The sequence below is a fragment of the Vidua macroura genome, chromosome Z, assembly GCF_024509145.1.
Source record: "Vidua macroura isolate BioBank_ID:100142 chromosome Z, ASM2450914v1, whole genome shotgun sequence".
Taxonomy (NCBI): domain Eukaryota; kingdom Metazoa; phylum Chordata; class Aves; order Passeriformes; family Viduidae; genus Vidua; species Vidua macroura.
The window spans coordinates 7,494,411-7,510,583 of NC_071611.1; the positions used below are offsets into that span (position 1 = coordinate 7,494,411).

Below are 16,173 nucleotides of genomic sequence, written 5' to 3' on the forward strand. Positions count from 1 at the left end.
CTTTATGTAATACATTTTTTTTTCAAAAACATTGGTCTCAGTAGAGTACATGCACATTAATGGGCAGCATAGAAGAACAAAGTTAGGGCCTGAACCCACAATTAGGTTTGTCCAGTCTGATTATCTGCAGCCATAAGGAAGATTCACTAGGATACTTACAAACCTAGGACACGAAGACAGAAAACTCAGATGTGAGAGTTTAGCTGACATGACAGGAAGAAAATTCTGGAAAACTTTTCTGTTTCTTAATCTATAAACTAATCCTTCTTTCACCTTTACTGGTCAAATAGAAGTCCAAGAAAGAATAATTCTTCCTGTTAGCTTTCTCCAAACAAAACAGTTTGTCCTTTTCTGAGGATCTTCAAATATCAAGCTGCAGGCGTAAATTTTCCTTTCTGTCTGGGGCATGGCACCCTGTATCTTGCTGCTCAGTGTAAATAATTGGATCAAGATTAAAAGATGACAATGGGAGAAAGGCTTGCAATGATCATTTATTCTGCACCTCAAGAGCAGGCTATAAAAACAATTATTCTGGTATCACGTAGGCAAGAAGATCATTATGCACAGATGATCCTGTAACTATGCTAAAACGTGGCTTGGAAATCATGGTTCTATAAAAGCTCCACAAAAATATTAAGTAATGAGCTTAGACTAATAAATATTATTGCTCTGCACTTAGGCAATTTCTGCTGCTGAAGGCTCTTAAAGTTCAGTCTTTTATGATGATGAAACAGCTGCCACAACACAGGTGACAGGAGACCAAAGCAATACAACTTTTAGAAAACTCCAATTTTAACTTCCTTAAAGTGGAACAATCTTATAGGAAGAGGAAAGAGGAGGGGAAAAAATGAAATATATATATATGTAAGTATCAGACTAAGCCTTCCACTTGTCCCATTAGATGAATATTCCAAACAGAATGTTTCATTCAAGGACTGAGCCATACATTTGATATCACTGTTTCCCTTAAGAGGGCACAGATTTGTTTTGATCTTCCAGTGGAAAAGTCATAAATACCACAACTGGGTCACTCCCCTGGAGTGAATTACAGACAAGCAGTATTCCCCAACTCCAAGATCAACCCACAGCCCCTCCCATATCAGCTCAAGCAGACTACATAAAGTTGAAAATAATAATACTGAAACTCATACTGTTTCTCTACAAACCTAGAGGGAGACAGACAACAGATACTGGATAATCAAATTCTTTAAATTAGAGAGGTTTGAAAGCTTGGATCAAATTATTAATTGTAAAGTTTCTAATGTACAGGGAAAACAAAAAAGACACGGATTACATGTAAAAGCATTCCATTAGTCAAATGCACAAGGTCTCACTTACAACCTTGGGCCCAGCCTGGGAAGGTGTGATGAGTTCAACCTGCTCCTAGGCCCCTTCCCCTCCACTCAAGCTGTCAAAAGGGTTGTGCACATAGCATTAAAGAAACATTGTAACAGGAACTACCTGTATCAATTCTGGAACCAAACAAACTCCTCTGCACTCCTTAGCTAAGCAGGTAACAAACTTTTGAGGAATATCCACCAAACATCCTTGCAGTAACAGCCACAGCACATTTGCCACAAGCTGCAGGTAGCGGCTTTCAAATCCAACCATGGCCCATTTGTTTCCTCTGAGTCCAGTGCAACCACCTAAATGACTACAGCATGTATGACTTTCATTCACATAATCAGTGAAAGATGCAGAAACAAAAAAAGTTAATTAGGAAATCACAATGAAGAACACAAAGACCACGTGGATGAAAGACAGGAATGAAACAAGAGTAGGGCAGGCAACTGGAAAGAGAGAACAAGTATTATCTCCAGGATTCTATGAAAGGAAGCTTGCTCAGTAACTTGCAGGAGTGATGCTGCATGAGGAAAGGGTTTTGGGCAACAAACGCTGGGCTATGCTGGCACCCAATAACACTAAAATTGAACAACAGTATAAGAAAAAAAGGTATGAAAGAAGAGAGCACTAGAAAAATCAGACGAAATCTAGCAGGCTTTACATATCTCTAGATTCTGTGATTTGTTGCTTATATCAGTGTGCATCACATTCACGTGCTGTGTTTCTATTTAAGACATATCACAGCAAGCTGTCACACTCCCAGACACATGAATATATTGTGCCACATATCTTACGCAGTAAATGACTGAGAACAGTAAGTGATCTCAGAAGAAATGTGGCAGTATGTGTTTATGTATCACAAAGCAGGAGACAGCCCATAAAGGGCAGGCAAGATACAAAAGATGGTTACTCACAGGAGGTGGCAAAAGAAAGTTAGAGAAAAGGAATACAAGAATCTCATCAGATTATGCTGGATTTATGTCACTTACTATAAATAGCTCAGTGAGATGCTGGGGTTTTTTTAATAAAGTTATTTCTTTGCCTTCTGGCAGTAAAGAACAGATGATTTTTAGCAGAACTATGGAGGACTTCACTGATGCTGTACAAAAACATTACAACGCTCATATAATGCTCCTCAAAAGTATTTTCACCCTCTGTTCACCCACTTGGGTCAGAAAAGAGCAGTGAAGGAACGAAGGCACAACTACAAAGGGCTCAGCTGCTTCACTGAGAAACATGCTGGTATCCAGGTCCATTGCTCTTGCTTCCAGGATCAAACAGACAACTGACAGCTGAGAGCAAAGATGATGAATCCCTGGAACTATTCCTTCCATTTAGTGTCTGCAATATTTTCTTGCATTCAATTCACATTCACCTACCTTGTGCCATAGGACATGCACCATCTTTGTTCAAGATTTGCTTTAAATTCAACAGTTCAAAGCCTATATAATTCTAGATGCATTTAAATAAATCATTTTATTTTACAGGAGCCTCTTTAGAAAAACTCGTAATGCAAATATATTGACAAAAAGTCCTTCTAGGATATCCACCTTAGTGTTAAAATTAATTCCTCATTCACCAGTTCCAACTATTATTGTGTGCTCCCAGGTCCACTGCTGATATTAGTATTTCTGTCTAATCTAAAGAAGGTATTGATCAAGGAGTTTGCTGATGACACTGACTCATTCCACTGAGTAAGTAGGACTGATGCTCTCCAGGTGGGATTTTTGAAGCACTGCACAAGTCAACAGCACTTCAAGTTTTATTTGTTTAATGAAAAAATGACATACACAAGAAAGAGCCATGATAATACTCACATCAACACTACATTAGGGACAGAACTCAGCTCTTTCTGACTGAAGGCAGAGTTGGAAACGCAAATTAAAAACAGCATATTCTGTTTTTTTTTAAATTTTTAAAAATGAGCATTTACCAAGAAAAATCTGAAATGCAGTAAGAACACTGCAGCTCAGCTAGTTAAGACAGAAGACAAACTAAACAAAAAACAGAGACATAGACACTGGGAACTTCACTGATCAGTCCTACACTCCTTGGGAACACTTATCTTTTAATAAACACCGATCTGGTATTAGTCTGCCAACTGTCTAGCAAAGATTAAAAAAGTTTAGTGACCATTCTTGAAAACTACAAGTTTTAAATTCTAGGCAAAGAATTGCATCTGGAACAGGGAAGACCACCATGGAAGGGTGGGGGAGAGGGGGAGGAAAGAAAGAAAGAATTTTTGTCCAAGGATCAGGGTTCACAAACCTGACACATTTTACTCAAGCATCATATGCAGTTTGTATACATTAGAAAAAAAAAAAACAATTTAAAAAAAAACCTGCTATGGGCCCAAAACCTTATTGAAATTGCTACACAAGGGATAAATTTTATTATATGCAACCTGCAAAATACAAAACTAGATTTCACAGCATGAATTTATAGCTACAAATGACTTTTTAAGCACAGAAAGTAAGTGTGATTGGTGATACAATAATCCTAGGCATGCTTTACCTATCAACACAAAGTAATTTCCAGACAAGCTTAGGGATATCTCATTTGCAGTCTCACTGCCTGACCAATTAAGAAAACTGCAGCACAAAATTGCCCCTGAAGTAACACACAAAAAAAGAGAAAATAGTTTGATTTTAAAGGCAGGTAACAATTTGGTTAAATATAAAGTCGTGTAACCCAGGAGACAGCAACACAAGAGGCCAAACACATATGATTTGTAATACAAACCACGGGCAAGTATTCCTTCAAAGATCTTAAGGACTGGAAGAAAAACAGCAAATATACACTATAATAGCTTTACTGAAACCTCTCCAATGGTTTCCAGTTCTGCATCCAAATTAACGTTCTGTTCTGACACTCATTTTCACCTTTTGTTAGAAAATTTCAATTTCAGATGGTCAATTTAAGCTTCATATCAAAGACAGTAGAAACGACTAGTATCCCAAACTGCTAGCACCCTGCAAAGGGTTTAGGAATCCAGAGTCTTGGGTAGAGGGAAGCATTTTCTCAATAAGGGATAATAGGCTGTCTGAAGGCTGGTTTAGTAGCTGCCAGTTACAAGTCATTCTGGGCATGCCAGTGACCTTAGCCAGAACATTAATATAATAGCAAAAACCATCTTGTATCTCATTTGGAAAGGGAAATCACTCCCTCTCATAGGTGCAGAAGGGTATTATGATACCTTTCTACCTAAATTGCTTTTGAAGATTTGTTTGCAAAGACAACAGGAAGTCAGCTTTCTCCAAGTTATCTTATTCAAAGAAAGAAAGAATGCAAAATAGTTAGATACCAATTTTTGCCACTAAGAACAAAATTTAAATTTTCATGAACCATTCACTCAAAAAAAGGTAAATTCCATATGTGAGCTGTGCAGGCTTTTGTGATCAGGGGAGAAGTATTTATGATGTACCCGCCATACTAGGAGCACCAAAGTCACAGAACTATGTCTATATACCAGTTAGGAGTGAAGTGAATCTTGCAAACACACACACATTCACTCCCTCTGCTAAGGAGTTATGATCCTCTCTATTTAACCAAAGGCCAAGAAAGAGAGATCTCTCAAAATCTGCGTATCACTCGAAGTATTTGACCCTAGAATACTTCATTATCAGTCTCAGTGTGGTGTCTATCAAGTCCTTAATGTTCAACAGCCAACTGGCTACGTCCCAGCGGGCCCCACGCTGCTCCTTCTCAGAAGAGGCTAATGTGTCCTGACACTGGCAGCGAGTGCGAGTATAAGAATCTTTCTGTGTCTTCACCATGTCACTGCTCATTTCATTACATAAGCTGATGACTGCTTCAGGAGCAGCCTGCAGGAATAAAAGCTCAGAGAGAGTCCTCTTTGTCTCTTTGAAAGGACTTTGCTTATAGGGAGAGATAAAATTCGCTCTTACTGTGCCACTTTCACCGCCACGCCAAGAGGACCTTACTGAAAACATGAAGGTGCCACACTGGTTGTCTTAGAAAATAATGACTGATCACACTCAAGAATACTCCACTTACCCACAAAGCACTTTGGCATTCATGGGCATGACTCATTCTTCTCAGAAATTCCTCTATAAAAGCAATTTTAAAAGAATCTGCTGACACAATAAATTAAAAAGCTCAAATTTGCAACATTCAAGTATTTTAAACTCTGTCTCCAGTCTGCCACTCTCATTTCACCTTAAAAGGATACATTCAAAGAAGGGCAAGATAACGGTTAGATTTACAGGTAGCAGCAGAGATCAAAAATTACAATTATTTAGCCTAGAAAGGAGGATTAGAAAGGATACAGCTGAGTCCTTTCTTTAGACCCTGTCTCAAAATCCAACTTTGTACAATTCCGAGCAGCTAAGGTAATGTCAGCCACTGGAATCCCCAGAAGGAGATCTTTATAGCCCAGAAGCTCTTCTTTTTTTTTTTTTTCTTTTCCCAGAGAAAATGATATTAATGTAGCTAGCATCAGAATTTACTCATACCATTATAAAGTCTGACACTTCAGCAATTTAACAAGTGCAGTGGCACACACACCCTCAATATTTGAAAGTACAGTGGGATTGAGAGTTGGAAGAAGAGAAGTAAAAAATACAAAGAAAAGTACAGGAGAGCTCTTTCCTTCAATAGTCACAGAAGCTGAGGAAGGACCACTACCCTGGATTGCTCAAGCAAGACCTGGCTGAAATTAAAGCCCCAGGAGTCAATCATATTTTGCAACACAAACAGGATTTTATCACTTTAAAAGTGCTTTCATGCAGCTACTTACTGACCAATCTATTTCTCTTCACCATCCTGCAACAAATGTGCATGAATTATCCTCAACTACTATTCATAAATTGTAGCAAAATAAGGAACAGTGAGGTACAGCCCAAGTGAGACCTTTATTATTCCAAGTATTTACTGCAGGACAGTGTTCCTGTAAAACTTTCAACATTCTGCTGCTCCTTTTTCTTCTCCAAAGTAGAAAAGAATGTTCTACTGCTTGTAAAAACTCTCTATCATTGCACAACTAAGGATGAAAATTATGGAGAGTTTTAAAAAAGTGACGAGGTGAGCGGAATTAAAGTTCAACTTCCCTATTACTCTGCAAAGGACTTTTAATTACAGCCAATAAAAATATGATTAGGTTTAAAAATAAAAGAGAACTAAGTATAAAATAATAGTGTTCCACTAATTTTACTTTTCAAAATTAATGTTGCTGCACCTTCTATTTTTCTTCAAAGAAATGTCAGGCAGAAATATCAAACTGTCCTCAGGGAAAAATCACAGCATCTGAGATTTAAGAAGAATCCCATGCTCGAATGAATTACTGTACTACTATTCACTAGGGAGCAGTGTATTATGAGGAACAATGTAATAAAAGGCTTTTTTTAATATTAGAATATACCTCTATATATCAACAGTGGCAACAGTGTCCGAATAGCTCAAATGTCTGACAATTTGTAACAAGGCTTCCCACCAATCTACTCTTTATGACAGTCTTAACTACACATTTTCTAACACAGGGCATGATAAAATAGACTTGCAAGCATGAAGAACTTCAGAAATTACTAAAATACTGTATGGTAAGAAATCCTGTATTAGTACAAATTATTAGCAAGTAAAATGGTCCAGTGGATAGGGATAATCAGAGAGAAAATATTCCTAGCTGCACCAGAGAGTTATTGCATGACCTTGAGCAAGTCACTTAATTTCTCTAATTTTCCACATTTTCCTATATAAAATGTAAAAGGACAGTAATGCTTGCCAATTATTGCACAGACATAAGAGATCTATGTCAAAAAGCATTTAATTATTAACAGTAATTATTAACAATAACTTCTAGCTCAAAGGACCTGGGATCATCTGACAAGAGCTTCGCCACTGATATGGCAAAGCCTGCCAAAGGCCCATTTGCTCCTCCTCATTTTTACAGCCACTCTTTAAGAATCCAGAGATTCTGAGGTATTAGGGACAAAGAGCAGGACAAAAATCTCCTCACTTCATTTCAACTTCTTTTTTACCTCCTTTACCTTTGAGAATGTAACTAGCACTGGAATGAAACTTAGAAAAAGACTTCTGCTAAAGCTGAGAAACTTGCACTATTTCTACCTCTCTTTTCAAGGAATAGGTAGAATCTGAAGAAATTAAGGGAAGCAAGAAGAAGTTTGGCTAGATAAGTAAAAATTACACAGGCAAATCATTACCAACCTGTTTCAGCCACAAGATCAGCAATGCACCTTTAACATGGGTTTCCATATAAAAACTTTCCTCTGCCAAATAATAAGCACTACAAAGTTTCATATCAACAAAGTCTTGTCATTTCCATATGCAGAATGTGTTTATTTATAGCACTTGATACACACAACAAACAAAATCCTAGTCCTGTCCTTAGGTTATTACACATGCAGTAGTGCTGGTCATGAAATTTTGGCCTCTGCTCTAAATATATATTTAGGGACTCAGGAAGCAAGGAAAAACCAACCAGGCTGCTTCATACCTTTTCCAGCAAGAGAAATTACCTTGTGCAAATATTCAGGTTTTTAAAGCAGTTCTACATTGGTTGATGTTAATTAGAGAAACGACTCTCTTTAAACTTAATGCATTTTCAGGTGATGCTTCTTCTTACCTGGCAAGTTCTTTAATTAAGTTTGCAATGCGTCTCTTGTCCTCAGGACACAAATCCTTTAAAGAAGCACTCTTCATTCCTCCTTCATTAGTGCCCTGAAAATTTAAAGTTACATTTTAGAATGTACTGTTTAAAAGAAAACAAATATTTCATAAGCTATTAAAAGCATTTCAAGACCTAATAATTAGAAGCTGAAAGTAGATCAATTCCAACTGGAAATAAAATTCATATATTTTAAAATGTAAGTACATTTCAATGAAACAAATTACCAAATTGTGAAGAATTATTTTAAGAGATTTGAAATTCAAATGCTACCTGCTAGCTTCAATACTAAAACACGCTGGGTAAAGTTTTAAGACATGCACTATTCCTTGATTCATACTAGATAAAGAGAAGTAGGTTCTCATGACTTGGAAATCGAGTGCAGCAATATCCAAATCCAACTTCAAACTTTATCATATTAGGATCATAACATAGGGAGTAAGGAAAAAAACATGTGCCTTAGCATTTATGACCAAAGCATACAAAACAGCAAAATATTGTTAGCAGAGAGTACATCCCTCATTTCATTTTTCTAACACAGAGAAAAGCACACACACTTTCACATGTGGCTACAGTTCCATTTTCATGGCTTATTTGCTTATTTTGTAAATATATACTAGATCTATGAATATATATATAACGAATTTTTTTTCGTATATATGTATATATATATATATACACACTATACTACTAAATATATGCTGCTTTCGTAAATAATACTTGTCAAAAGAAGGCTGTAGCAGGGCTGAGCACTTCAGATCTTTCGCGCATTCCTGGGAACGCAGAGAGAACCGCTGCACTTTCCACGTGTGCCCACCAGAGGGCACTCTGCTGCCCGGCATTCCCGACTTCGGCTGTTTCCACACAGGAAACGGCTCCAAACTGGTTTTATTCACCAAAAATTCCTGTGATCGGGTTTTCAGTTCCGCAGCGCTAGTGGTAAGCACGAAACACGAACCCGAAAATAAATGCAGCAGTAAGAGCCACGCTGCTCTGTTCAGGATTTTGGCAAGTTTCAGTATGTCCACTCCATCTGAAGGAGTTTCAGTTTAAACGTTTACAAACCCCCACCAAGTGCATGCAGTGCTTTACATCAGATAAAAGAATGCCACCAGATGCCCTGCAGTTTGGCCAAGTCAACACAATAGTGCACAAAAGAGTACAAAGCCAACACAGGGCTTCTCTCATTATCAGCAACAGCAGCTGATCTACACACACCAGAGAGGAAGTGACCCCTTTCCTTCTTAGCTAATTAAACAGCATCTTAAAAACAATTAAAGAATAATGTCCACTACAAAGAGAGGTGATGTTTTCACACAGACTCATGTTATACCTGCGTGACCCTTCATTTTAAATTTTTTTAAACTCTTTTTTAACTTTAAAAAAAAAACATTTTAACTCTTCTCAGGGGCAAGGGGGAAAGCAATTTCACAAGGCGAATTTTAGCACTTTTCAAGGGGCATTTGATTTCACAGTTTTTTTCCCAAATATGTCACTTACAAATGAAGAGAAAATGTCTAACTTGACTGAATTCAACTAAACGTATGGTTGAAGAAATTTCACTTTGCCTGCTAAAAATGTGTGACTTTTTTTTTTTTAGCAGACAGATGATGGAGCTTCTTTAAGAAGAATGAAAAGTTACAGTTCTCAAAAAAGAGAATGAAGCTTGATCACATTAGTGAAAGGGATTTTAAAAGAAAGTCTCAAAAACTACTACCCAAACCAATGTATGTACTGTCAGACAAACCTTTGTGGGATGAAGAGGAAAATCAGTTTTTTCTATCACCCACAAGTATGCGAAGATGATACACAAGAAATTCTCAGAGGCAGACTTGTAACCATAACACAGATCAAAATGAAGCTGTGGATAATGCACAGCAACAGCTCGACCATCTAAAGAAGACCACAAAGGAGGTAGAGGCCAAGACTCTCTCCTTTTCCCAGATTTCTCTCCTTTCTACACAGTTCACGATAGAAGACAGTTGTGGAACTCAGTACGGGGAAGATATTCTCAACACCTTGGAAGGTGACAACTGCATGACAAAATCATACAGAATCACAGAAAGGACCACAGCAGCTCACCTACTCCAGCCTAGAGCAGTTTACTGAGAATTATGTCCAGGCCAGGCTGGATGAGACTCTGAGCAGCCTGCACGAGTGGCAGGTGTCCCTGCCCATGGCAGGGAGGTTGGATTGGATGATCTTTAGGGTCCCATTCAACACAAACCATTCTATGACTCCATGCCATACTAAAGCCATCCAGCTCTCCCCTAGACATGTACACAACGCTTTGCAGAAAGTTGTGAGTTCTTCTTCGATAACGGGTAAAAACATGTGTTCTGTTTGTTTCAAGTATTCAGAGCTTATCTTCAGAGTACAAAGTCTCCGTAAGAATTTGGCAAGGCAAGCGAAAAACACAAGGTTTAGAAAGACAAAAATGAAACATAGCTTTGAACACATCTTGTTGTCAATAATACAAAAGCACAAGTCACCAATTAAGATTTCACTTATCAGGCATTATATTTAAAAAAAGAGTACACTAAAACCCATTTATACAATGGTTTTCACAAAAAAGGAGTAAAAACTCTCTAGACAACAAGTAACGCAATCAATGCACCATTCAACAAAACAGATTTTAATGTGGCATATGAAGGCATCTGTGAGGCAGCAGGCTTGTAGATACTTATGAAGAGATGCTTCTACATAAAGACTCTGCATAATGGGGGCTATTTGTGGAATTTATCTGCATGCCACTTAACAGCATCATTTGCAAAGTAGAGGTACATACCAGCCTCGAAAAGCAAGTACAAATAAACAGAGAAAGGGAAATATACAAGTCCAGGAAAAGCCATAAAAATTAATACTAGTTTAACAACTAGTCATGTGTCATGCTGAAGGATTCGAAGGGCAATGACACTGTCAAAGCAACAAGAATTGAGCAACCTGTCTTCACATCAGTGTTTTGAACCTACATGTCTGGCACACAGCAGTTACTCAGCACACAGAAGGCAGAGAAGGACATCTTAGATAAAGAACAAGATTTAACTGCATGATAATAAAACAGCAATGCAGAAGCAGTCAAAGGTTTTAGATCCTGCCTGCAAGTGGGAAGATGCCAAACCTGCAAACCACCGAAGTGATTTACAGGCTGGCCCAAGATGACTGCTAGGCAAGAGACTCAACAGTACCCAAATGACTTACAGAGTCATTGTACTACACAAACAACGTTAGAAAAACGGCATCTCTCAACAGATTTCTAAACATCACAGCATCTGTCACAGTACAGAATAACCTTCCAAAGGAAACCCCGCTGCTTTGGAATTTCTAATGCAAGGAACTGTAGAAACACATCACCTAGTCTCACAGGAGGAGACCACAAAATTCAAAGCAGCTGACATCAACTGACAAAGCTACTTGTACTGCTCAAATGCATTTTGAACTTTTACTATCAAAAACAAAAAGTGATTTTACCCTTCTAACATGAACAGGCACAGCAAAAAGGTCCATGAAATGAGTTTTTATTCACGTAATTTCTAAATGAGATGACTAGAGCAATGAAAATGAATAAACGGAACAAAACTTCTTTCATGTTTATGTAGTAAAGTATACATTAGGCACTACCCAGGGCTACATGCACTGCCTCTGTACAAACCCACACATAGAAATATAAATAATCTGTTTTACACAGTCCCATTTACACACTACTTACATAAATTAGCACATTCAGCCTTTGTTCTCTTCAGGTGATAATTTCTGCTAGATAGCCACCATGTAAAGCAGGTAAAAAGCGTAAGAGACTGTAAAAATAACTACTCTGAAACTGTTTAAGTGTTTTCAATCTAAGAATTTTCAGCTGTTTTTTCTAATATGTGCACTCTTGAGAACAAGAAAAGTTTGCTTTTACTGACCTGCTGCCCTGTGCCTCTATCAGGATCCATGGAAACAGAAGCAACAGCTACAGGCACCTTCAGTTCTGTTTGACTTGTTTGATATTTTGGCAAACAACTTGTTCTTAAATTTCCTTTTGTAGACACTCCTGTAAATGAAAGTCAAGCAGAACATGCAGATTATAAAGTGAAAAGTGGCCCTATTCTTGCCTTCCACAAAGGCAAGTTTGCCTTAGCAGATCTTTTTTTGAAAAGAATGAGTACCTCAGGAATAGGTCTGCAGTTCCCCCCAGCCTCTCACTCCATACAAAATTTCATTAAGATGAATGCATCAGCAGAAAAAGAGGTGCATGGCACTGAAGCACACCCAATCACAATGAACATTTTGTAAATTCTGAAATGTACATTATGTCTTCAGACTGAAGTTCAGTACAAATAAACTGTGTTTGAGCAAGATGCAAAAGCATAAAATTGAGCTTTTGCTTTGATACCCAAAGACAGGAAAGAACCAACCAGCAGTAAAGCTGTTAAAAGCACCACTCATATAATAAAATACCACTTTTTCTGTTACACAGCCAACCTGCTGATGCTCAGGCTGCTTGTTCCTTTCAGGACCAGGCAAATGAGCAAGGCAACACTGCAGTGCACACTCCACAGATCATTTGTCAAACACTTCCTGCCATAATTAGAATTAGATTACCACTACAAATGGCAAGAACATGAAAGCACTGAAAATCTTGATGCTGCAATTACAAAGTGCCAATACTGGCACTAACACTAAAACCTCCCAGGGCCAGATTAAAGCCCATAGCTACTTGGTACTGCCTCAAGGTTTAATTTTTGACTATTCAGAAGTGCAAAAAGTTTTGAACAAAAAATATTAACTTCATACTAGCAGGTCAATAACAAATATTTGCATAATTAATTTCAGAAGTGTACCAGAATTCAAGTGAAAGAACTAAATTATAAACTCTAGTATCTCCATGCTTGTACACAAGCGAAAACAATGGTCCTGAAATTCTCTTCCACAGAAGTGGCAGAAAACTTCCCACAGTGAATCCATTTCCATCATTTAGGATCATTGCTTTCTTTCCAGAGCCCTGAGAAAAACAATCCAACATCACCTGGCTTAAAAATCTTTGCATGTGTTTTGTCATCCAAGAGATGTTTGGCCAGTAGTTTTGAAGGGTACCCCAAACCTAGAGAGTACAATTCCTCAAAACTTATAACTGCTGGATGACGCACACACAATTTCAGTGTAGAGTTAACCATCCCCAGATATGTTTCCAGGACTTCGTGTCACTTTAAGAGCTGTGTTTGAAAACAATTAAGAGAATTCTGAAGGGGAACAAAGAACATTCATCTTTTCCCCAGCGATGTACACAAGTATGCACTCAGTAAATCAAGGTCAAAAGAGCTAACAAAAAAAAAAAACAATTGCTTTATCTGTACACAATGAATCTTCATTTCAGTTGATATCTTCAAAATTTACAAAAGACCTAACACCTCTTAATGCTTCAACATTCCTTGGAGACTCCATTAAAAATTCAGCTTGCCTTATAAATTGGATAAAGCCACACTGTACCTGCAACAGAAACAACTCCCCTGGAACTATTCATCTTATACAGTATGCTTATCTAAGCAGCAGAACATAAATCCTCTGCTATAATCATGTATGTCCCATTACAACTTATGACTCTCTACCTTACACACACTTACCCACACAAACCACACACCTGAAAAGACATTGCAAATTTTATCATCCACAGGAAAAAAAACCTTTGTTTATGTAAATTAGAAGGTCATACCTGAAACAGGTACAAGTGGATCTTCTTCATCAGAAGCTGCATGTGGCTTTGTTAAAGGAAATAAAAAGAGTGCAAGCTTAGCTCTTTAAACAGGACTGTAAAAAGAAGTACTTGGTCTCTTATTTTGCATAGCTGTTGATAAGAAAACAGTCAACATTTTGGGAGCAAGAAAAGCAAGGAAAACTTAGTTAAAAAAGAAAAAAAAACCACAAAGTTTGCTAAAACAAAAGGCCTTACTCCTTCTTCACTGTGCATTAACTTTCAGCCTGTAAAGATTATCTCAGAGGTCACCTTTGCAAAAGATCCCAGGGACCAGCTCCAGTTACAAGAGCAATTACTAAAATAATGAACTAATAATATTTATTTAAATTTAAACAGTTTATATGGGACATCTTGATGTGTAGGGAAAGCAAATTCTGAAACAGTGTTTATTGATATTGCAATTAAATCCATTCTGGGCAATACATTCTAAGAAACATAAATGAGGATAAATGCAAAAGGTTTCAAACTGGTCATTCTCATCTGATCATCACATGATGAGTAAGACCTAAAAGCTTGAGGACTGATTTTCTTTAAGAAGTTACAAGAACTTTCAAATATCCTAGAGGTTTAACTATTGAATTACTTGACCACATAAAACACTTTAAAATCAGAAACAACAGGGCACTATATTATTTGTGCTATTAGCAGTCACTGTGACTGCTAGCAGTCGCTGAACTTGAATCCCTGCCTTCTAAAAGCCACTAAAAATAGGACTCAATATAATTCAGGGAAGGGTGTAAATCATTCTGTCTTCCTCAAAGGAGCAGTTTCATTTAGCTGAACATAAAGATTGTCATTCCCACATAAATAACTAACATACTTGTGACTTAATCCTGGCCAGCAACTCAGTACCACACAGCCACTCCCTATCCACCTCCCTGCCCCAAGTGGGGAGGAAAAACAGAGAGAAACAGTAAACCTCATGGACAGAGATAAGAAAAGCTTAATAACTGAAACAAAATAAAATAAAATAGGATAATAATACTAACTGCAACATAAAGGGCAGAGGGAGAGAGAATTAAAACCTGAAAGAAACCAGTGATGCACAGTACAGCTGCTCACGGAGCAATGCTCGGTTCCTTTTCCCAGCAGGAACTGGCAGCTCCCAGCCAACATTCCCCCGTTTATGTACTGGACATGATGTTCTGGTATGGAATCTCCCTTTGGCCAGTTCAGGTCAGCTCTCCTGGACATGATCCCTCCCAGCTTCTTCTGCATCTGCTCGCTGGCATAGCATGGGTCATCCAAGTCCATGTTTTTGGGTAAGCACTGCTGAGCAACATTCAAAACATCAGTGTGCTATCAGCATTATCCTCATGCTAAATACAAAACACAGCATACCAAGTACAAGGAAAAGAATTAACTATATTCCAGCTGAAACTAGGGCAATACTAAAGTGGAAAACAAAAGCACAGGGCACAAAATTCTCCTCCACTATCTTTTGTTTATACCCCTTTACTTTCCTCAACTTTCTGTGGTTGGCCAGTTAACTCAATTATCTAATTTCTGTACTGTTAACAGACAAATGCATTTAAGGTTTTTCAGCTGCATTCACACAATAAAGTAAAATTCTGAAAATATTTCAATGACCCTATACAAACTCTTGCCTTAACTAAAATTTGATTCTGATAGCACCATCTCAAAAACTTAATTTTAGTAAATTACCATGGAGTGGAGAAAATTAGGAAAAGTCTGGGAGTTTTCCCCTGTGGACAGCAACTTCAATCAACACCCACTGTCCATCACAGAACTGGTACTTGTCACACTGGAAGGGCCTGATCACAGGCTCATTTATGATCTTGTTGATGCACTTTATCACTTGTAAACAATTATCACTCATCAGCCTCACACCAGTTTAAAAATACATTCAGTGAGTACTGCTGTCAAAGCCAGCTCTCTCTACAAACACTGGGAGCATTTCTGTTCTCACGTGTGAGCTGCAGCTGCCAGAACACACTCCATAGCACAAACGGGGCGAGGACACTGAACAAACTCCATGAGGAAGGCACTGTGCATACCCTCTTTTCAAAAAGCACCAAGATGGATCAAAAGTCCAAGTCTGGATCACAGCCCAACCCAAACAGCTGTGTCAGCACAGCCACAACAGCAAGCTGCAGGGTACTGAGAATTTTATGTTCAGCTCACACTGCTTCAGGAAACAACAAACTTCAGCACAGGCAGTTCCTACCAACTGACATACAGTTAATCTACGTGTCAACACATGGCTATAGGAAATAATACGATCTGCCTAAACAACATCCTGCTTTTAGAGTGTGCCTCTGTGTGGGTATTCTCAGCTCAGTCAGAGAGAAAGAGAAAGGTTTTCTAACCAGGCGAGAGCCTGGGAAGCAGTTGGGAAAGAATGTAAGTAATTCTCTAATCTCTCTTGTTATTCACATTGTTTATGGATATGCTCTGCCACTGTGCGTCATTCACTGCACACCAATGG

At 38.1% G+C, this 16,173-nt stretch overlaps 1 protein-coding gene and 1 long non-coding RNA gene across 3 annotated transcripts in view; one reads left to right on the forward strand and one right to left on the reverse strand.

Moving 5' to 3' along the window:
- KIAA1328 (KIAA1328 ortholog) overlaps window positions 1-16,173 on the reverse strand; it is a 172,290-nt gene that overhangs the window by 153,742 nt on the left and 2,375 nt on the right. The window contains exons 2-4 of one of the 2 annotated variants that reach the window (XM_054003892.1): window positions 13,683-13,718; window positions 11,896-12,023; window positions 7,946-8,040 (exon numbers count right to left, since the gene is read on the reverse strand). In XM_054003892.1, the coding sequence (XP_053859867.1) occupies window positions 7,946-8,040; window positions 11,896-12,023; window positions 13,683-13,718 (259 nt within the window). Of the gene's footprint in view, window positions 1-7,945; window positions 8,041-8,707; window positions 9,000-11,895; window positions 12,024-13,682; window positions 13,719-16,173 lie in introns of those variants that run through there. The other variant, XM_054003893.1, reaches the window with a different exon arrangement.
- On the forward strand, window positions 8,849-11,570 carry LOC128822241 (uncharacterized). Its single transcript, XR_008441409.1, has 2 exons — window positions 8,849-8,926; window positions 9,588-11,570. It is a non-coding gene; the product is annotated as an uncharacterized LOC128822241 (long non-coding RNA).